Source organism: Saccopteryx leptura, chromosome 3, assembly GCF_036850995.1.
Source record: "Saccopteryx leptura isolate mSacLep1 chromosome 3, mSacLep1_pri_phased_curated, whole genome shotgun sequence".
Lineage (NCBI taxonomy): Eukaryota > Metazoa > Chordata > Mammalia > Chiroptera > Emballonuridae > Saccopteryx > Saccopteryx leptura.
This window is the reverse complement of record NC_089505.1, coordinates 252,856,117-252,878,169: the sequence shown is the minus strand read 5'-3', so window position 1 is coordinate 252,878,169 and position 22,053 is coordinate 252,856,117. Positions and strand designations below refer to the sequence as shown.

Genomic DNA, 22,053 nt, shown 5'->3' with positions numbered 1-22,053 from the left:
GCCTTTCCAGTTTGACCTCTCAAAGGAAAAAAGGGGAAATAGTGGTGATATAAAATTTTACCCCTAATAAATGATTGATACATAATACCATAAAACTTTTATTAGGCATTACAGTTTCTGACTGATTTCAGCACTACTGACAGCTTACTCCTTAATTAGATTAAATTCTTAAAAATGCTGGACTCTGAACATTAGCAGTAAGTACATATTAAGAATTTATACTTCGCCTGATCTATGGTGGTGCAGTGGATAAAACATCGACCTGGAACACTGAGGTCACCAGTTCAAAACCCTGGGCTTGCCCAGTCAAGACACATACAACAAGCAATCAATGAACAACAGTGAAGCAACTATGAATTAATACTTCACCCTCTTCCCTGCCTCTCTCTGTATAATCAATTTTAAAAATCTTAAAAAAAAAAAAAATTTACATTTCAAGGCCCTGACTGGGTAGCTCAGTTGTTTAGAGTCATCCGGATAAACCAAGGTTGTAGGTTCTATTCCTGGTCAGGACACATACAAGAACCAACCAAAGAGTACAAAAATAAGTGGAACAAATCAATGCTTCTCTCTCACTCTCTTTCCCTTCCTCTCTCTAAAATCAGTAAGTTAAAAAAAAAAAAAAAATGCCCTGGCTGGTGGCAAATGGAGAGAGCTTAGTCCCAAAGCACCAAGGTCACTGGTTCAAACCCTTGTTGGGGCACATATGAGAAGCAATCAATGGGGGTATAACGAAGTGGAACAATGAGTTGATGTTTCTCTCTCTCACTCCCTTACTCTCTTTCAAAAAAAAAAAAAAAGAATTTTACATTTTCAGTTAGCAAGAATAATTGCACCACTGATACCACTACCGTTAGTTAGTTTTTAATAGAAAGTCTAACACAACAGATAGCCTGAAGTTACCAATCTCCCTGAGCACCATGCCAGACATCCAGTAGACTAGGAGTCCCCAAACTTTTTACACAGGGGGCCAGTTCACTGTCCCTCAGACCGTTGGAGGGCCGGACTATAAAAAAACTATGAACAAATCCCTATGCACACTGCACATATCTTATTTTAAAGTAAAAAAACAAAACAGGAACAAATACAATATTTAAAATAAAGAACAAGTAAATTTAAATAAAAAAACTGACCAGTATTTCAATGGCAACTATGGGCCTGCTTTTGGCTAATGAGATGGTCAATGTCCAGTTCCATATTTGTCACTGCTAGCTGTAACAAGTGATACGACCCGCTTCCGGAGCCGTGACACGTGCGTCCCATGTGACCGGAAGTAGTACTGTACATGAGCAACGCCGCCACATACAGTGCTCCTCTCACCACCAATGAAAGAGGTGCCCCTTCCGGAAGTGCTGCGGGGGCCAGATAAATGGCCTCTGGGGGCTGCATGCCGCCCGCAGGCTGTAGTTTGGGGACCCCTGCAGTAGACATTTAATAAGTATCGGCTGAATCAGCTGTACTAGAACCTGTTACAATAAAGGACAGCACTGGACCACAGGTGTTACCCAAGGAAGCATTTACTACTTAAAGATCAATTTCTCAATTTCAGAGTAATCATAAGGCTGGAAAAACATGAATGCTTCCTAATTGTTAATAATTACATTATGGTTTCAAGAAATTAATAGTTGGGGCATCTGAGATCTTGCTCCCCAGCAGATATTGCCATGTTGGCTCAAATAAACTCATAAAAATTCCCTATAGGTTTGGGGGGAAATTGATAATCAAATTTTAAAAGTCACCTTTTAAAATCATCACATTCTTTTAAAATGTGTTATATATTGAGTTTTTACAATTTTTTGATACTATAAGGTTCACAGCCATTCTAAACAATATGAAGAGATGAGTACTCTTCTCCAGCCATTCTAAACAATATGAAGAGATGAATACTCTTCTCCATAATGAGATAATCTTTGCTAAACAAGACTATAGTTAACAGGGGTCTGAACTGCACAGGTCCATTTATACATGGATTTTTAAACTCCACATTTGTCACTGCATCAACAGCAGCTGAGAATCTGCATATGCAGATTTTATACTTTGTCTTATACTTTTGCCCCTAACCTCCCCACTGGTTCAAGGGTCAACTGTATTTTGTTCTCTCCCAAACCATCAGCTCTACTAAGATGACAAGAGACATGAAGAATGGCAAAATCAAACTCACCAACTTCTCCCCTTTACTGAATATACACACCTAGAGAATGGTACTTGCATTGGGACATTTTAAATAACCTAGTAATCTATTTCTAAACTATTAAAATATAAATGTTGCCTGACCAGGCGGTGGCACAGTGTATAGAGCGTCAGACTGGGATGTGGAGGACCCAGGTTCGAGACCCCGAGGTTGCCAGCTTGAGCGCCAGCTCATCTGGTTTGAGCAAGGCGTCACTCGGTCTGCTGTAGCCCTCCCCACCCAAACTCCGTCAAGGCATATATGAGAAATCAATCAATGAACAACTAAGGAGCCGCAACGAAGAATTGATGTTTCTCATCTCTCTCCCTTCCTGTCTGTCTGTCCCTCTCTCTGACTCTGTCTCTGCCAAAAAAAAGAAAAAAGAAAGATACTGAATGTTCAAAAGAATTCAGAGATTTGAGATTGCTTAAAGATATTTCTATAACTATAATTTATAGAACAGAACATAGTAAAAATGTTAATAGACAATATATAAATCTAAACTTAGAATGCAAAGGTCAAAATTTTGGTACAAAGATTCAAGAATAGTGTAGCAAATGATTAAGACTTTAAATATAATTTTCCTTTATTCTCCAAGAGTTTGGATTAGATTTTCAGTCTACAATACAATTTTGACTTAAGTGACAAAACTAGATTAAGCTAGATCAGAGATCTCCCTGACTGGTGGTGGTGTTGGAGTAGATAGAGTGCACCTGGGGCATTGAAGTCCCAGGTTTGAAACCCTGAGGTTGCCGGCTTGAACACGGGCTCAGCCTGCTTGAGTGCAGAGTGCCCAGTATCCTAGACATGATCCCACGGTCGCAGACTTGACCTCAAAGGTTGCTGACTTGAGCATGGGGTCACTGGCTTGCCTGGAACATCCTGGGTCAAGGCACATACAAGAGGCAATCAACAAACAATAAAGTGGCACAGCTATGAGTTTCCTTCCCTCCTGTTTCTCTTTCTCTAGCAAAAAAAAAAAAAAAAAAAAGATTTACTGAAACAGCCTGGCCAGGTAGCTCAGTATGCCAAGGTTGCAAGTTCAATCCCCAGGGCACATACAAAAATCAGTAAGTGGCCTAGCTGTTTGCCTCAGTGGTAGAACATCAGCCCAGCGTGCGGAAGTCTTGGGTTCAATTCCCAGTCAGGGCACACAGAAAAGCAAACTTCTGCTTCTCTATCCCTCCCACTCCTTTCTCGCTCTATCCTCCTCCTGCAGCCATGGCTCGAATGGTTCAAGCAAGTTGGCCCAGAGTACTGAGGGTGGCTCCATGGCCTCACCTCAGGCACTAAAATAGCTCAGTTGCTGAGCAAGGGAGCAGCGGCCCCAGATGGGCAGAGCATCAGCCCCAGATGGGGTTGCTGGGTGGATCCCAAAGGGGCGCATGCAGGAGTCTGTCTCTCTGCCTCCCTGCCTCTCACTTTAAACAAAACAAACAAAAAAAGGAATCAACAAGTTATGGTATAAGTGGGTGGAGCAACAAATGTCTACGTCTGTCTCTCTCTTCCTCTCTAAGAATCAATAAATAAAAACTTTACAAAACAAATTGTTAAAACATTTTGGTTCAAAATTCTATTTTGGTAAAATGCTTGCCTTTTCATGAGGTTACCAAACTGTATACATAAAATAAAGTAGGGGATAAATCTGCTGGTTTCTAAATCTAAAATGCTACTGGAAATTCTAAAATCTCAAAGAGACAGTTAATGTGAAACATTGTTATGTGAAAAAAATTATAGGGCATTTTGTTTAGTATAGCTCATTTTTAAAAAATAATTCTGCAGCCCTGGCCAGATAGCTTGGTTGGTTAGAGCATCATCCGGAAGCGCGGAGATTGCCAGTTTGATCCCCAGTCAGGGCACATACAGGATGGAGCAATGTTCCTGTCTTTCTCTCACTCTCTCCCTTCCTCTCTCTAAAGTTAATAAAAAATTTTTTTTTTTTTTTGACAGGGGTACAGGGCGAGGGGCTGTTTCACATTTTAGTCCGTCAGTCTTTGGCAAAGCCCAATCAAGGCCAGATTCACCTGGGATGCCCAGGGGTCGTGGGGACCTCCACAGGGTCAAGTAAGCAAACTCGAATGAACACGTTGGGTTGGAAAAAAAAAGGACACCAAAATCCTAGAAACCCTTGAAGGAAGAGCTTCACCCTGAAAGGGGGAGGGAAGCGCTCAGCGCGGAGGCTGGGCCCGGGGGGCGGGGGGGGGGGGGGGCAGCCTCCGCTGAGGCCCAGCCGGCCTAGGAGCTGAGCCAGGGGTGCCGGAGGCAATCTGCGGCGGTGGCTCTCCTCTCGGGGGATCAGCTCCAGCATGGGCAGCAAGAAATCCGTGAAGCCTGCCGCTTCCTCCTGAGACCACTCGTACTTCTCCACCAGAACCTCGAACAGGCCCCAGGGCTTCAGCTTCGTGATATGTTTCAGGTCGCCTTTTTTGGTGAAAAATTCCTTGGAATATTTTCCTGCCACAATGAGCTTGCGAGGCACCTTCCCCAGAAGTTCTATGATCAATGCAATGTGATCTTCGTCTCGGGTATACTCCTCCCCCGAGTGGGGCTCAAACAGATAGTCGCCCGTGGCCAGCTCAAAGGCCATGCAAGCCGTGCTCCAGATGTCAGCCAGGGGTATTATAGCCGGAGCCTATGAGAACTTCCAAGGAGCGATACTGCCTGGTTTGAATATCTTCAGTGAAATGTTTATGCACCCAACAGGCACTCCCCAGGTCGGCAATCTTCACTTGGAGCTTCTGGGCATTTTTTGGCTCAAGGGGATTAATGAGAAAATTCCCAGCAGTGGATTTTCCTTTGCTGTCCAGTGGTCCATTACGTTCTTGGTCTTGTTCATCTTCACAGGGGATCTCTGCCCGAATGCTTTCCTGAAGTTGACTGATGTCCTGCTCATGGAAGGACTGGTCTACATTGGACGAAGACTGGCACACCATGGTATCTGACACCTCAGAGGTTACAGGTGTACAAGAGTCTGTTTCTTGTGATGTGCTGCTGTCCCCATTTTGGGAGCTTAGAAAACCAGTTTCCTGCTTCAAATTTTGGACATCACAGTCATTAGCATTATGTTGATCCTCTTTAAGCCTCAATGTTTCTTTATTACTGTTCTCAGTATAATTAACGATTTCAATTACTCCATTGCAATTAATTTCTGCTGCACCACCCTCTATACCACGTTCCACAAGTGTCTGATCCTGGTCAATGGTACTTGACTCTTCAAGTGTTTCTTGGGTCATTTTATTAGGTGGGTTCTCTTTCAAGGGTCTTTCAACAGGACTCTCTGAGTCTTCTTGCTTGTTTGGTCTTTTTTGCCCAGGGCCCGACTCTTTCTCCATTTCCTCAATTTCCTGCATTCGCTTCTCTAGTAATTCTGCCTGGCGCTTCTGCTTCTTCTTCAATTTCTTCTTCTTATTCTTTGACATTTTGTCAGCTGGTTTAGGCTGGGGCGCAGTACTGACTGCAGACCCGGAAGGTGGGGGTGCTCCGGACCGCTGCCATTCTGTTGCTTCTGCCACCAGCCTGCGGATGTACTGCTCGTTCACCGACAGCAGGATGTTCTCCGGTTTAATGTCAGTGTGGATGATTCGGCACTTGCTGTGTAAATAGTCCAGGCCCTGCAACACTTGCTGAATGATTTTTTTGACACAAGGCAGTGGAAGCCCCTGGTAGTTGGACTTGATGATCCACTTCAACAGGTGATGCCCCAGAACTTCGAACACCATGCAGATGTGTGTTCCATTAACTCCTGATATTTTAAAGTCGTCTAGCAGTTGAACAACCATTTCTCTGTTTGGATCGTTGGGGTCTGAATTGCGAACTGATTTCAGCAGCCGGATTTCATCTAGTGCTGTTTCAGTATAATGTTCAGCACTTTTTACTACTTTCATGGCTACAAACTTCTTCCCCTGAATGTCCCAGGATAACCACACTGTTGAGAAGTGTCCCCAGCCCAACTTTCGGATCACATGGTATCTCCCATTGAATAGATCCCCGATTTTTACAAGATGATAACCTCCTTTACAGTAATCATTGGGGTCCTCCTGCTCATCGTCATCAGACCCCAGAATCTCCTCTTCCTGTTCCGGGGGGTCACTCTCAGAGTGGGGCGCAGAGCCTCAGTGCTGAGTTTCAGACTTCCTCTGGGCTTTGCCCTTCTTGGCCTTGGTCCTTTTCTTTCGGGCCTGGAGTGCAAGCACTTTCCGCTCCATGGCGAGACCGGTAACCGCCAGGCGCCTGCGCACTCGAGTGGCGGCCAAAAAATTTTTTTTTAATAATAATAATTCTGCAGGCCCTGGTTGGTTGGCTCAGTGGTAGAGCATCGGCCTGGCGTGTAAGAATCCCGGGTTCGATTCCCGGCCAGGGCACACAGGAGAAGCACCCATCTGCTTCTCCACCCCTCCCTCTCTCCTTCCTCTCTGTCTCTCTCTTCCCCTCCCGCAGCCAAGGCTCCATTGGAGCAAAGTTGGCCCGGGCGCTAAGGATGGCTCTGTGGCCTCTGCCTCAGGCGCTGGAATGGCTCTGGTTGCAAGAGAGCATCGCCCCCTGGTGTGTGTGCCGGGTGGATCCTGGTCGGGCAAAGGAGTCTGTCTGACTGATTGCCTCCCCGTTTCCAACTTCAGAAAAATACCAAAAAAATAAAAAAATAAAAAAAATCTGCATACACATAATAGATTTTGGGGAAATGGACATTTCTAAATTATAGTATTACAATTGACTGGTATTTTTCTTTTTTTTGTGTGACAGAGAGAGAGATAGAGAGAGGGACAGATAGGGACAGATAGGAAGGGAGAGAGATGAGAAGCATCAATTCTTCGTTGCAGCACTTTAGTTGTTCACTGATTGCTTTCTCATATGTGCCTTGTGTGTGTGTGTGTGGGGGGGGCTACAGCAGAGTGAGTGACCCCTTGCACAAGCCAGAGAGCTTGGGCTCAAGCCAGCAACCATGAGGTCATGTCTATGATCCCACGCTCAAGTCATCAACCCCACATTCAAGCCAGCAACATCAGGGTTTTGAACCTGGGTCCTCCATGTCCCAGTCAAACATTCTATCCATTGTGCCACCACCTGGACAGGCCTGACTGGTATTTTTCTTTATACTATTTTTTAACACTGCCTGCATTACTTTATTTTTTAATTGATGGGTGGGGAAAAAGAGAGGAGAAGAGAGACATGAGAAGCATCAGTTTATAAGTTGCTTATTGTTGTTACTTCTAGTTGTTCATTGATTACTTCTCCTATGTGTCTTGCGGGGATGGGGAGCCTCTCAACCCGAACCAGTGACCCTCAGGGTTTCAAACCTGAACTTCAGCATCCCAGGTCAATGCTCTATCCACTGTGCCACCACTAGTCAGGAAGCCTATATTACTTTTATAAACAGAAAAAGATGTTGAGGGAAGAAAAAGGTTTTGTGGGTTTTTTGTATTTTCCGAAGTGAGAAGCGAGGGGCGGCAGACAGACTCCCACATGCGCCTGATGGGAATCCACCTGGCATGCCCACCAGGGGGCAATGCTCTGCCAATATACGCCATTGCTCTGCTGCAACCCAAGCCATTCCAGGCCAGAGGCGGAGGCTGTGGAACCATCATCAGCGCCGGTGCCAACTTTGCTCCAATGGAGCCTTGGCTGCGGGAGGGGAAGAGAGAGACAGAGAAAGGAGGGGGGAAGAGTGGAGAAGCAGATGGGCACTTCTGTGTGCCCTAGCTGGGAATCAAACCCAGGGCTTTCACACGCCAGGTCAATGCTCTACCACTGAGCCAACTGGCCAGGGAGGAAAAGGTTTTTTAAAATCACAGTCTGCCCGCCTAACCAGGCGGTGGCGCAGTGGATAGAGTGTCAGACTGGGATGCAGAGGACCCAGGTTTGAGACCCCCAAGGTCGCTAGCTTGAGCGTGGACTCATCTGGTTTGAGCAAAGCTCACCAGCTTGGACCCAAGGTCGCTGGCTCGAGAAAGGTGTTACTCGGTCTGCTGTAGCCCCATAGTCAAAGCACATATGAGAAAGCAATCAATGAACAACTAAGGTGTCGCAACGAAAAACTAATAATTGATGCTTCTCATATCTCTCCGTTCCTGTCTGTCCCTATCCATCCCTCTCTGTCTCTGTAAATTTTAAAAAATAAATAAGTAAATACATAAATAAATCAGAGTCTGCCCAATGACTTAACACCCTTGCAAGTTTGTTCAGCTCACCTGCCATAACACAAATGATTTCTATGTAGGTAGTACATCAAGGTTGTAAGCAGATAGCACTGGCACATTCCCAATATAACCACAACTTTTTGGATTAAAATAAAATAAACACTTTTCTTCTTTTATGCAATAAAATTTGGATTATTAGCCATAGTTCACAGGTCAGCAAATATTTCACAAGAGAAAGCTGACTGACATTAACACAACTGTCTACATTCCATCCTTTAGAAACATATACAGTGGCACCTTGAGATACGAGCAGACCAATACACAATTTTTAAGATACGAACTGCAACTCAGTCAGTATTTTCGTTTGAGATCCGAGCGAAATTCTGAGATACGAGTCGTGATTTGGGAAGCTGCTGCTAGATGGTGCATATGCCCAGTATCGGGAGCACAACACCAGCATCTCGTTCTTTCTCATGTGTTACCCACAGAATCAAGTCGAATCTTGTGCGCTGTACTCATTCTTGCATCATTTTTGCATTTTTTACTAACTTTTTTTGTGTGCTATCATGGGGCTGAAGAAAGTGAGTGTAAAGGACAGTGGTGAGAAGAAGAGAATGATGTCAATAGAAGTAAAGCAAGAGATAATAGAAAAACATGAGAGTGGCGTACCAGTGATTGAACCGGCAAGGCTGTACGACCGCAATACATCAACAATTTGTACCATCTTTAAACAAAAGGATGCCATCAAAAGCGCAAATCCAGTGAAAGAACTACAATTCTGTCCCAATTAAGGACAACTATCCATGAAGAAATGGAGAAGCTTCTGCTGGTGTGGGTGGAAGAGAAAGAGCTGGCAGGAGATAACAGTGACGGAGACTGTAATATGCAAAAACGAACATATTATTTACGGTGACTTGAAGAAGAAAGAACCATCAACCTCAAAAGAGGCAGAAGATACGTTTAAGACAAGTCACGGCTGGTTTGAAAATTTCAAGAAGAGATCTGGCATCCACTCAGTAGTGAGGCATGGTGAAGCTGCGAGTGCTGACATTAAGGCAGCTAAGGAGTACACTGCATGTTTTGCTGCGCTTATCGTAAAGGAAGGCTACATCCCCCAACAAGTGTTCAACTGTGACGAAACAGGATTGTTTTGGAAAAAATTGCCCCGGAGAACTTTCATCACTATAGAGAAGAAGCTGCCAGGCCATGAACCCATGGAGAACCGTCTGGCCCTTGCATTGTGTGCAAATGCTAGCAGTGACTATAAAGTAAAGCCACTGCTAGTGTATCATTCCGAAAATCCTTGAGCCTTTAAGACTCACAAGATTCTTAAAGAAAAACTGCAGGTTATATGGCGCGCCAATGCTAGGGCATGGGTTACGCGGCAGTTTTTTATTGAATGGGTAAATCTCATCTTTGGTCCTGCAGTGAAGAAATATCTTCAAGAAAATAAACTCCCAATGAAAGCATTACTAATCCTTGAAAATGTTCCAGCCCACCCACCTGGTCTTGAAGATGACATTCTTGATGAGTTCAAATTCGTGAAAGTCCTCTACCTCCCACCCAACACTACTTCAATCTTGCAACCTATGGATCAGCAGGTCATTTCCAATTTTAAAAAGCTTTACACAAAGCACTTGTTCTGCCGCTGCTTGGAGGTGACTGAGAATACAAATCTAACCCTTCGAGAGTTTTGGAAAGATCACTACAACACCAACACCGTGATATGTTTACACATTATTGACTTGGCATGGCAAGAGGTTATAAGAAGAACCTTGAACTTGGCATGGAAAAAGTTCTGGCCTGATGTTGTTGCAGACAGGGACTTCGAAGGATTCGAACCAGAGATCGAGACCGAGGTAAAGCGTTGGAGGACATTGTGTCCCTCGGAAAGTCGATGGGTCTGGAGGTAGATGAGGGTGATGTAAACAAGCTCGTCAAGGAACGTGAGGAGGAACTCTCAACTGAGGACTTGAAGGAGCTACATATGATGCAACATACGGAGCTTCTGCAAGAGATTAGTAGTGAGGAGGAGGTAGAGTCAGAGGAAGTCATTTCTACAAGAGAAATTAAAGACATGCTGGCAATGTGGGAGAAGCTTTCAAGTTTCACTGAAAAGAAACACCCAGAAAAAGTTTCAACTGGTCGTGCTTCAGCACTTTTTAATGACACTTGTTTGTCACATTTCCATAACATTTTAAAAGGTAGGCAAAAGCAAACCTCTTTGGATAGATTTTTATTCAAAAGTCATGCAAGTGAAAGTGCCGAAAGTGCAGACAAAAAAGCAGAAACAGGTGATGATTAAATGAAAAATACGTAATGTTAAGTTTAGGTTAAGTTTAAAGTTAAGAAAGTGAATTATTTTACAATTAAGTTTTTGTGGTTTTATTTTAAGTAAAGAAAGTGCAGTTTTAGTTTACATTCAGTGTTAAGAAAGTGCAGTTTTAGTTTACATGTCTACAGTGCCTGCATCCCTTCCTCCCTCCCCCCTCCTCTGCCATTCACCTCCGTTAGCCGCACTCACCTATCTCCAAGGTAAGAATACAGTACTAAATAACACTTTTTTCTTTTATTTCATATTTTGTTATGCATTGGTAAAGTATACATGTGTGTTTCTTAATTAAAAACATGTCTTTTTTCATAATTTAGGATGGTTTGGGGATGTTTCACAGGGCTGGAATGGAATAAATCTATTTCAGTTATTTTAAATGGAAGAAATTTGTTTCATATACGAGTTGACTGACTTACGAGCTGGGTTACAGAATGAATTAAACTCGTATCTCAATGTACCACTGTACCAAGAAAGAAAAAACAAAGTAAAACAGAAGAGGACTATAATAATTGAGTAGTTTTTAACAATCAGTAGCCCCAAAATACAAATTTTACAATGTCAGCTATAAGTATACCTTTTAAAAGGCCTATTTTAAAAAAAATTCAATGGAAATTAAATTTGTTCTCATTCATTAGAAACTAATTCACTTGCATAATAGGAATCATGTTATCTTACTTTTTATAAATATCATACTTGAAAACAGCCTAAAGCTAAAGTTCATATATCAAATTTAAAAGAAAATCATGATTATGGTATTAATATATAGTGGTCAAATAAACTTTAATTCACTATTAAACTACACACTATTTTATTAGCCTTTGGGGTATGGAATGACTAATAAAAACTTAAGCTACAATAATTGTGTTTGACATCAACTTATGTTTTTCACTCACGTAAGTATGCTCCACAGAACACAATTCAAAACTGATCAGGCTGCAGAAAAGAGGTAAGAACTTTCAGAGATACATGTACTTTCTATACTGTTGAATTTAATTGAGCACATATTAGCTTTGAGATTAAAAATAAATAAATAAATAAACCTTCAGCTATGGATAAAGCAGCCTGTTAGTCAAAATAAACAGTAAAATACTCCATTACCAAATTTAAGAAAATAGCCAAGCAATTTTTAAATACTATCCCCATGCCTGACCAGGTGGTGGCGCAGTGGATAGAGCATTGAACTGGGATGCAGAGGACTGTCGGGAGCCGATCCACTAATGCTGGCTAACTAAGTCACAGCAGAAGAAGATTCACAACTGCTGGTTGACAAAGTCACAGCAAAAGAAGATAGAGTCACCGCAGTAAAGACCAACAGCTGCGGGTTGACAAAGTCACCGCAAGGAAAGGCACGATACTTCCCCCTTTAATCTTTTGAATTAATCTGGCCTTATATCCCCCCTTTTTCTGGGTGTGTGCTATTATTTGTGGCACAGGGATAATAGTACCGTACTTTCCCTGTAGATTTGTAGTAATTTCTTTGGAAATGAGACAGAGGGTGTGAGTTCCACAGAAAAGCCTGTAAGCCCCTTGAACTGGGCTCATAGACATAAGAGGCTGGCTATGATATCCCTCGTAAAGGGTTAAGTTTGTAGGAGAATTCCTTCTTAATCATGACTTGTGACTAGGTAGGAGGCAGTGGCTGTGTACAGAGCACCTCTCGGCCTTCACTTAATTCAACATTTTTCCTCCTAGCCTTTTCATGTAATAGAGTAAAGAAACATTCCTTTCTTCTTGCTTATTTGATCTGCAGATAGTGATACACTCTGAGAAGAATAGAGGTAGAACTTAACTAGTGTTTAAATATAATAAATAAGTAATATTTGACTAGACAATAGTATCTTAGGTAAGGTATAATAAAATGGCCCATTGTGTGGCCTAGGATGAAAGCGCAGTCAGCAAGAAAAGAATGTTTTACTAAGAGAATTGTCTTTTGACTAAAGGCAATTGCTAGGCTTTCTCAATGAGATGTTCTCATAAGATTTACATACTTTCAAAAAATTCTTTAATAATGAGAGAAATGTAGGAAAATCCATAGAAGTAATAACAATTAATGTCTTATGTTGCTACTAGGCTATCTTGCAAGTGCACTCTGTATATCTTTGGGTGAAAGCTATTCTTAATGTTCTGTCAATTTCTTTATAGGCAAGCCTTTTAGAATCTTGTGAGAAAAAGTAGGACACTGCTTAAACTCAAAGCCATTTATCTGAGCAAACGGTTGTCCATTGTTAGTCCTTAATAATCTCGTCTGCTAATCTCTCTCTGCCCCTTAACTCACAACAGCAGTAAAGTTAGTTAACTTTTAGTACTAATACCTTAAAAGCTTTTACCGATGTTGTTATCACTATTCAAGTTATTTTGTATTTTGAATGATTTGCTACCTGGTTTGTAATTTATAGATATAAATTAACTGCTATCCAGAAACATGTAAACATAGTGAAACAGAAGCAATGATTAACACCATGTAATTGTAACTCAGTGTGTGTGTATAAAAAGGGAGCTATACTAGCATTGAGCAGAGATGCCTGGCAGTAAATGCTAACCGGAGAATAAAGAGAAAGAAAAGAATTCGGCTCTCTCACTCGATTTCGCCGACGCCGTCTCTTCCTGTGGGACCCCTGGATCCCCCCCGGGGCTGGACCCCGGCATTTGGCGCCCGAACAGGGACCTACAGGTAATCCCCCCTCGTTGTCTCGGGACGGCTAGGACTCCACTCAGGGTGCTGCAGACCCCCCTGTAAGAAAGACAGGGTGAGGATAGGTGGAGAATTTCAGAACTTAAGATTTTGAGAAGTCATGGGCCATACTGAGTCTAAAGAAAGAAGACTCTTTATGAAAGTTATTAAGTATACACTTTCCCAAAAAGGAGTTAAGGTCTCCTCTAAACAAGTAGCTCGTTTTATGAAATTCGTACAAAAATGTTCTCCATGGTTTCCAGATGAGGGAACGCTTGATTTCGAGAAATGGGTTAAAGTTGGAGAAGATTTAAAACTTTATTATGAGCTACATGGACCAGAAAAGGTTCCAGTTGATACATTTGCTTTATGGAGCTTGATTAAAGATGCCTTAAATCCAGAACATGAGATGCATAAACTTTCTAAGGCAACTGCTCCTCCAAAAGAAGAGACTCCGTTAATTAGAAGTAAAAGGCAGTCTCAAGATACTACAAATCATGCTATGGCCTCTTTAAAATTAAGTAAACATCAGGATGATAGTGAAAATCATTTATCTCCAAAAGATGAGGCTGAATTAGAAAATGAGGCAGCTAAATATAATAGGGATAATGAGGATTGGAAGTCAAAAACAGTCTTGCCCATATTATATCCCTCCAAGACTGACAAAAAGGATGAAAATAAGGCTGTTAAAATGTCTTTGCCTCTACCAGTACAATCACCAGATGTTAATGAAAAGAAAAAATCATCAGGGTTAACAGGGTTGCAGAAGGCAATTCAAGCTTCTTGCGACCAAGGGGAAACTGATTTGGCATTATGTTTCCCTGTGGCTGTGGCTGGTGAATTTGATGAGGAGGATCCTACATGGGAGCCGCTTTCTTATAAATTATTGAAAGAGTTGAAAATGGCTTGCAGTCAATATGGACCCACCTCTCCTTATACTATGTCTTTGGTGGAAACAGTTTCTCATAATTGGATGACTCCTTATGATTGGGAACAAGTGGCTAAAGCTTGTTTATCTGGAGGAAATTATCTCCTTTGGAGAGCTGAATATGAGGAGCAAGCTAAACAACAGGCAGTTAGGAACAGGAGGACACATAATCCTGTGATTAGAGAAATGATTACGGGAGAAGGAGAATTTGCTGATGTTAGTGAACAGTTAAAACTTTCTAAACCAGCTTTGATACAAGTGAATAATTGTGCTATATCAGCTTGGAGAAAGTTGCCAGCTTTGTCTGGTGGAGATGTTACTGTGGTAGGAGTAAAACAGAAAGGTGATGAACCTTATGAGGAGTTTGTTGCTCGGTTGATTCAAGCAGTAAGAAGAGTTATTTCAAATGAGGCGGCAGGAGATATTATAATTAAACAGTTGGCTTATGAAAATGCTAATTCCACTTGCCAGGCTATGTTGCGGTCAGTGAGGAGAGAAGGAACGATAGGAGATTTCATCAAAGCCTGTCAGGATGTAAATCCTGCTTTTGTTCAGGGAGTAACTATTGCTGCAGCTTTAAAAGGAGAAACGTATCCTCAATTTATTAAGACTATGTATCAAGGAAAAATGCCTTCTGTCAATGAAGCTTCCTCTAAGGGAAGTCTTACTTGCTTTACTTGTAATCAAACGGGCCACTTTAGCCGACAATGCCCTAACAAGAGTGGGCAAGCAGGCCCAGGAGTGCAAGGGACAGCTCCCGTAATTAATAATGCTAATAATAATGTCCCATTGCCTAAGACTTTGTGTCCACGCTGTCAAAAAGGATATCATTGGGCAAAGCAGTGCCGTTCTAAATTTCACAAAAACGGACAGCCATTAGGACCAAATTTAGGAATAGAATGGCAGCCCCCACATAATTCAAATCTGACAAGTAATCAAAGTAGCAACCAGGGAAACTGGCAAGGGGGCCAGCCTCAGGCCCCGATAACAATTGGGGCCAGCCTGAATCCATTTGTCAACTCCGGTCTGTCTCAGACCTCACCCGGGCCTCCCGCGTGGCAGGCGGGAATTCTACCACTGAACCACCCATGCCTCCATGCAAAATATGAGAAGCAAGCCTCTTGTGGGGGTTGAAATGGAGGGATTCCGGCTGCAGGTTGCAGCAGCTATTAGAAGTCAAGAATGATTAGAAAACTGAGATGAGTTTTAAAATTGTGTTATTATCTGATTTTCTTTAGTAAAATAGAAAAACTTAAGAGTTTGGAAAAATTACAGTTTTTTTTTTGTTCTCCTCTTTCTCTCAACTCATTTTATTTCTTTCCTGTTCTATACCTGAAAAGAGGGCAAAGGGAACACCTGTTTGGATATAGCTAAACAAAATCTCATAAACGGCCGTTCTTGAAACTTTTCAAGAGAGAGTTCTGTTTAGTTTCTATCCAGTATGTTCCAGTCAAAATTGCCCTGTGTAAAAATCAAGCAGGCCATACTCTAATCTCTAAAATCCCGGGTTTCTCTCCAATTTGTCTGATTTGTCTACTTTGTCTGATTCTTGTTTGTGTTTGGTCTTTGTTTAATGTTGTCTAAATGTGATTTTTTAAGTTCTTACATACAAAAATTGAATATGCCGGCTCTAATATTATAAAATATCATCCCTACCAATTTATAATTTTAATTGAAACAAGTAAAGCGCGCTCATTTAAATTTAAATAATATGAAATATAAATCCTAAAGACTTGTTAATTTTGACTAAACTGCTTCAAGCTTCAGGCTCTTGCTGCCGCTACAGAGCATGAAGCAGAGTAGATTTGCCTAACAAAGGTATAGATTTTTTTACTATAGAAAAATAATAAAAGTCACTAGAGTTTTCCAGCTTTAATGTGTTCTTTAAATTGCCTGTTAATTAATGAAGTAGAAATGTTTTTATGAATATAGAAAACTCGTATACTGAAACTCCTGCAAATCTTCTTTATCGTGCTTCTTACTTTAAAAAATTTCTTTTAAATGCTGATATACAGAATTATTCAACAGCTGAGAGATGCTGGAATCCTACAGGAGATGCTGAACCTGTTTCTTCTGCAAACTTTTACCCTCTTTTGTTTGATCCAGCTAATAACGCTGTTTTGTCTTTTTCTAAATAGTTCCAGATATACGGAAATGATTTATATAGGTAAATAAGAACCCTTAAACCCCTCACCAGTTGCGGTGCCTCATAGCTACAGTGTAATTGTTATAAATTTACAGGACTGCTTTTTTACTATACCATTAGCTACACAGGATTGTCGAAGGTTTGCATTTAGTCTGCCATCAGAAAATTTTAAACAACCTTATGAGAGATATCAATGGAAGGTATTGCCCCAGGGAATGAAAAACAGTCCCACGCTTTGTCAAAAATTTGTGAATCTAAATTCAGATTGCTTTTAGTAATTTTACAGGGCAGGTTTTATTTCATCTTCCTGCTTGCCCACTGCTGCAATTTCTAAAAAGACAATCAGTAATTTATCCCACTAAGACTTCTAGAAATCTGCTGCCCCCTCCCAGCCAGAAGGAGACTCCTGTGCCACCCGCATCACCAGTGACTTTCCAGCAAACGCCATCAAGGAACTCTTTGTATAATCCTGTTACTCGAGGGATACAGCGATTGTCACTACAGGAAGCTAGACGACCTCCCTATCAACGGATGGCTCGCTCTACTCGAACTGTCAACCCACCAACCTGGGGCCAGTTGAAGGCGTTGTCTGAAAGGGCTGATTCAATTTGTCGTCAACAAAATATAGAGCGTAACCCTGTTAATATGTTTATTGCTATGCTAGCTGTACTTTCAATTCAGGTACTTAATGTTGAGGCTACTGAACAAAACAAATCTTATTGGGCTTATATTCCAAATCCACCATTAGTTAAGCCTGTTACTTGGGGAGGAGATGATATACCTGTGTTTAATAATCATACTAAGTTTTTGGGAGGATCATATAGTTCTTTTATTATGCATAAAACTAATTCAAATTTCTCATTTCATAGGAAAACGGATAAGGTACCTATATGTTTTATGTTTAATAATACTCGCAAGATTTCTGGGTGTTTTCCTACTACACTTAAGACTATTTTGACTGACTCTCCTAAAAGCAATAAACCTGGACACCCAACAAGAGACTTATGGTCTCTCACAATTTTAATGCCTGGAGGCCCTGACACCCATGAGTATAATCCTGTTACATTGCCTCCTAAGGGATTTCACCCATGTGAACTTTATCCACCAAAAAAGGCAACTCAAGAGCCTTACTGGTGGTCTGTAGAGAATAGATTTGGTTTTCCCCCATGGCAAGAATGTGCATATTACAATTATATGAATTATACTGCATATGCTGTTAATTTCACTGTACAAGATTGGTCTAGTCCTTATTCTGAATATGATTATAGAAAATTAGTGCAGAAAATGAAAGACGATTACAGTTGGTCAGATAAATATAATCCTTTAAATAAAATCGTCACACGTTGGCAGTCTGCTGGATGGATACCTGCACAGCTGACTTATCAGGATGAATTAATCACCAGGTATCAAACAAAGCTTTGGCAGCTAATTGCAGCTGCTGCACCAGCATATTTAGTTAGGCCTTACCCTTATCCTGCTCAGAATATTTTTGTTCAGGCTTGTGTACCGGCTCCTTATGTACTCTTGATTGCTACAATAGACAGTAATCTTTCTGTTAGTACTTATAATTCTATATTTAGCATTTCCTGCTCTCGCTGTGTTTTAACAAACTGTCTATCTTATGACACCAAAGCTCAAGTTATGTTTATTTTGCGGCAGCCACCTTATGTGATGTTACCTGTTAGTCTGTCTCAGCCTTGGTATGATGACCCAGGGTTGCATGCACTACAGGCTGCTTCTGAAGCGCTTGCTCACCATCGAGGAAAGCGATTTGTTGCCGAATTGATTTTAGGAATTACTGCTCTTATTGCTATTATAGGATCTGTAGCTGCTTCCACCACTGCTTTAGCTCAATCAGTTCACACTGCAAATCATGTGGATAGTTTATCTCGTAATATATCTCTTGCATTAGCAGTACAGGAGACTATAGATAGGAAGTTAGAATTGAAAGTGAATGCTTTAGAAGAGGCTTTTATTCACATATGTAATGAGTTGTTAGCTATGAAAGCTAGAATGACTCTTAGATGCCATGCAGGATTCAGGTGGATATGTGTGACTCCTTTAGAATACAATCAGTCTATCATAGCATGGAATAATGTACAGAATCATTTGTTAGGTGTATGGAATAATAGTGATATTAGTTTAGATTTGAGGGAATTACATCAGCAGATACAAAACTTAGGACATTCAGGCTCTTTAGTCTCTGCCTCAGAAGTAGCTGATCAATTTGTTGAAAACATTAAAAGTATGTTTTCTATGCATGGCCTGACCTCTCTGGCTACTGATATAGGCATAATAATAGCTGTGGCAATTATCACTCTTCTTGTCCTTCCAGTCATGTTCCGACTTTTAAACAACAATCACAGGGAAATAGCGGTGAAAATACAAAAGCTTTATTTAAATAATAAAAAAGGGGGAGATGTCGGGAGCCGATCCACTAATGCTGGCTAACTAGGTCACAGCAGAAGAAGATTCACAACTGCTGGTTGACAAAGTCACAGCAAAAGAAGATAGAGTCACCGCAGTAAAGACCAACAGCTGCGGGTTGACAAAGTCACCGCAAGGAAAGGCATGATACTTCCCCCTTTAATCTTTTGAATTAATCTGGCCTTATATCCCCCCTTTTTCTGGGTGTGTGCTATTATTTGTGGCACAGGGATAATAGTACCGTACTTTCCCTGTAGATTTGTAGTAATTTCTTTGGAAATGAGACAGAGGGTGTGAGTTCCACAGAAAAGCCTGTAAGCCCCTTGAACTGGGCTCATAGACATAAGAGGCTGGCTATGATATCCCTCGTAAAGGGTTAAGTTTGTAGGAGAATTCCTTCTTAATCATGACTTGTGACTAGGTAGGAGGCAGTGGCTGTGTACAGAGCACCTCTCGGCCTTCACTTAATTCAACATTTTTCCTCCTAGCCTTTTCATGTAATAGAGTAAAGAAACATTCCTTTCTTCTTGCTTATTTGATCTGCAGATAGTGATACACTCTGAGAAGAATAGAGGTAGAACTTAACTAGTGTTTAAATATAATAAATAAGTAATATTTGACTAGACAATAGTATCTTAGGTAAGGTATAATAAAATGGCCCATTGTGTGGCCTAGGATGAAAGCGCAGTCAGCAAGAAAAGAATGTTTTACTAAGAGAATTGTCTTTTGACTAAAGGCAATTGCTAGGCTTTCTCAATGAGATGTTCTCATAAGATTTACATACTTTCAAAAAATTCTTTAATAATGAGAGAAATGTAGGAAAATCCATAGAAGTAATAACAATTAATGTCTTATGTTGCTACTAGGCTATCTTGCAAGTGCACTCTGTATATCTTTGGGTGAAAGCTATTCTTAATGTTCTGTCAATTTCTTTATAGGCAAGCCTTTTAGAATCTTGTGAGAAAAAGTAGGACACTGCTTAAACTCAAAGCCATTTATCTGAGCAAACGGTTGTCCATTGTTAGTCCTTAATAATCTCGTCTGCTAATCTCTCTCTGCCCCTTAACTCACAACAGCAGTAAAGTTAGTTAACTTTTAGTACTAATACCTTAAAAGCTTTTACCGATGTTGTTATCACTATTCAAGTTATTTTGTATTTTGAATGATTTGCTACCTGGTTTGTAATTTATAGATATAAATTAACTGCTATCCAGAAACATGTAAACATAGTGAAACAGAAGCAATGATTAACACCATGTAATTGTAACTCAGTGTGTGTGTATAAAAAGGGAGCTATACTAGCATTGAGCAGAGATGCCTGGCAGTAAATGCTAACCGGAGAATAAAGAGAAAGAAAAGAATTCGGCTCTCTCACTCGATTTCGCCGACGCCGTCTCTTCCTGTGGGACCCCTGGATCCCCCCCGGGGCTGGACCCCGGCAGAGGACCCAGGTTCCAGACCCCAAGGTCGCCAGCTTGAATGCGGGCTCATCTGGTTTGAGCAAAAAAGCCCACCAGCTTGAACCCAAGGTCGCTGGCTCCAGCAAGGGGTTACTCGGTCTGCTGAAGGCCTGCGGTCAAGGCACATATGAGAAAGCAGTCAATGAACAACTAAGGTGTTGCAACGCGCAATGAAAAACTAATGATTGATGCTTCTCATCTCTCTCCATTCCTGTCTGTCTATCCCTCTCTCTGACTCACTCTGTCTCTAAAAAATAAATTTAAAAATTTTTTTCCATTGATTTGAGAGAGAATGGAGGAGGAAGAAAGAGAGAGAGAGAGAGAGAGAGAGAGAAGCATCAACTTGTTCCACTTAGTTGTTCCATTTGGTGCTTCCATTTTGTTGCACACTCACTGGTTGCTTTTCATAAGTGCCCTGACCGCAGACAGAACCCACGACCTAGGTGTCAGGATGACGTTTTTTTCATTGAGCCACCCAGCCAGGGTTACATGCTTTTCTTTCTTTTTAAGATTTTATTTATTATTTTATGGGGGAGAGAAAAGGGAAGGAGAGCACCAACTCACAGTAGTTGCTTCTCATATGTGCCTTAACTGAGCAAAACTGAGGTTTTGAACTAGTGATCTCAGTATTCCAGCAGATGCTTTACCCATGGTGCCACCACAGGTCAGGCATGTTGTTGTTGTTTTTGTTTTTTTTTTCATTTTTCTGAAGCTGGAAACAGGGAGAGACAGTCAGACAGACTCCCGCATGCGCCCGACCGGGATCCACCCGGCACGCCCACCAGGGGCGGTGCTCTGCCCATCCTGGGCGTCGCCATATTGCGACCAGAGCCACTTTAGCGCCTGAGGCAGAGGCCACAGAGCCATGCCCAGCGCCCGGGCCATCTTTTGCTCCAATGGAGCCTTGGCTGCGGGAGGGGAAGAGAGAGACAGAGAGGAAAGCGCGGCGGAGGGGTGGAGAAGCAAATGGGCGCTTCTCCTATGTGCCCTGGCCGGGAATCGAACCCGGGTCCTCAGCACGCTAGGCCGACGCTCTACCGCTGAGCCAACCGGCCAGGGCCTGTTGTTGTTTTTTATATTTGGAGACAATAGATTAATTTTCTAGGATCCATTTTAGCTGATCTGAACAGTGTTCCAAAAATTTTAAACTGGCATCCTAAAAATGAGGGAAACTTTGGTAGTGACAAGTCATATAAGACGACAAATGAGTAAACTGTCTTACAACCTATATAACAAATAGTTGCTGAAAAACATGCCAAGGAAGAGGTGCAAATGTCCTCCACCTTTCTACCTTTCAAAGTTTGCGTGTTTTTTTTTTTTTTAATTTTTATTGATTTAAGCGAGAGAGAGAGAGAGAGAGAGAGAGAGAATCAGGAAGGGAGAGAAAGAAAGGGAGAAGAGTGAGAAGCATCAACTCATAGCTGCTTCACTGAGGTTGTTCATTAATTGCTTTTCGTATGTGCCTTGCGGGGGGGGGGGGGGGCTGACCAGCCCACACTCAAGCTGACCAGCCCACACTCAAGCTGGCGAACTTGGGGTTTTAAACCAGGGACCTCAGTGTTCCAAGTTGATGCTGTATCCACTGTGCCAACACTGGAGAGGCAAAGCCTGCATGGATTTTAAAGCTGGAAAGGCTGTATTTGAATTCAGGTACCATCACATACTAGCTATAATTGAGGCAAGGTGCCCACCAATTTTCTCATCTGTAAAAAGGTTCTATTAGCATCTTCTACCACCCAATTAGATTTCTTGTCAAGATTAGAAATAATGCCTCTAAAATCTCTA

At 41.6% G+C, this 22,053-nt stretch overlaps 2 protein-coding genes across 2 annotated transcripts in view; both read right to left on the bottom strand.

Moving 5' to 3' along the window:
* RAB1A (RAB1A, member RAS oncogene family) overlaps positions 1-22,053 on the bottom strand; it is a 56,233-nt gene that overhangs the window by 21,981 nt on the left and 12,199 nt on the right. The window lies entirely within an intron of this gene.
* On the bottom strand, positions 4,137-6,414 carry LOC136400852 (SRSF protein kinase 1-like). Its single transcript, XM_066378135.1, is given in 3 exon segments — positions 4,137-4,462; positions 4,464-4,781; positions 4,783-6,414. Coding segments are annotated over 3 exon segments (1,647 nt in total). The 5' UTR covers positions 6,055-6,414; the 3' UTR covers positions 4,137-4,405.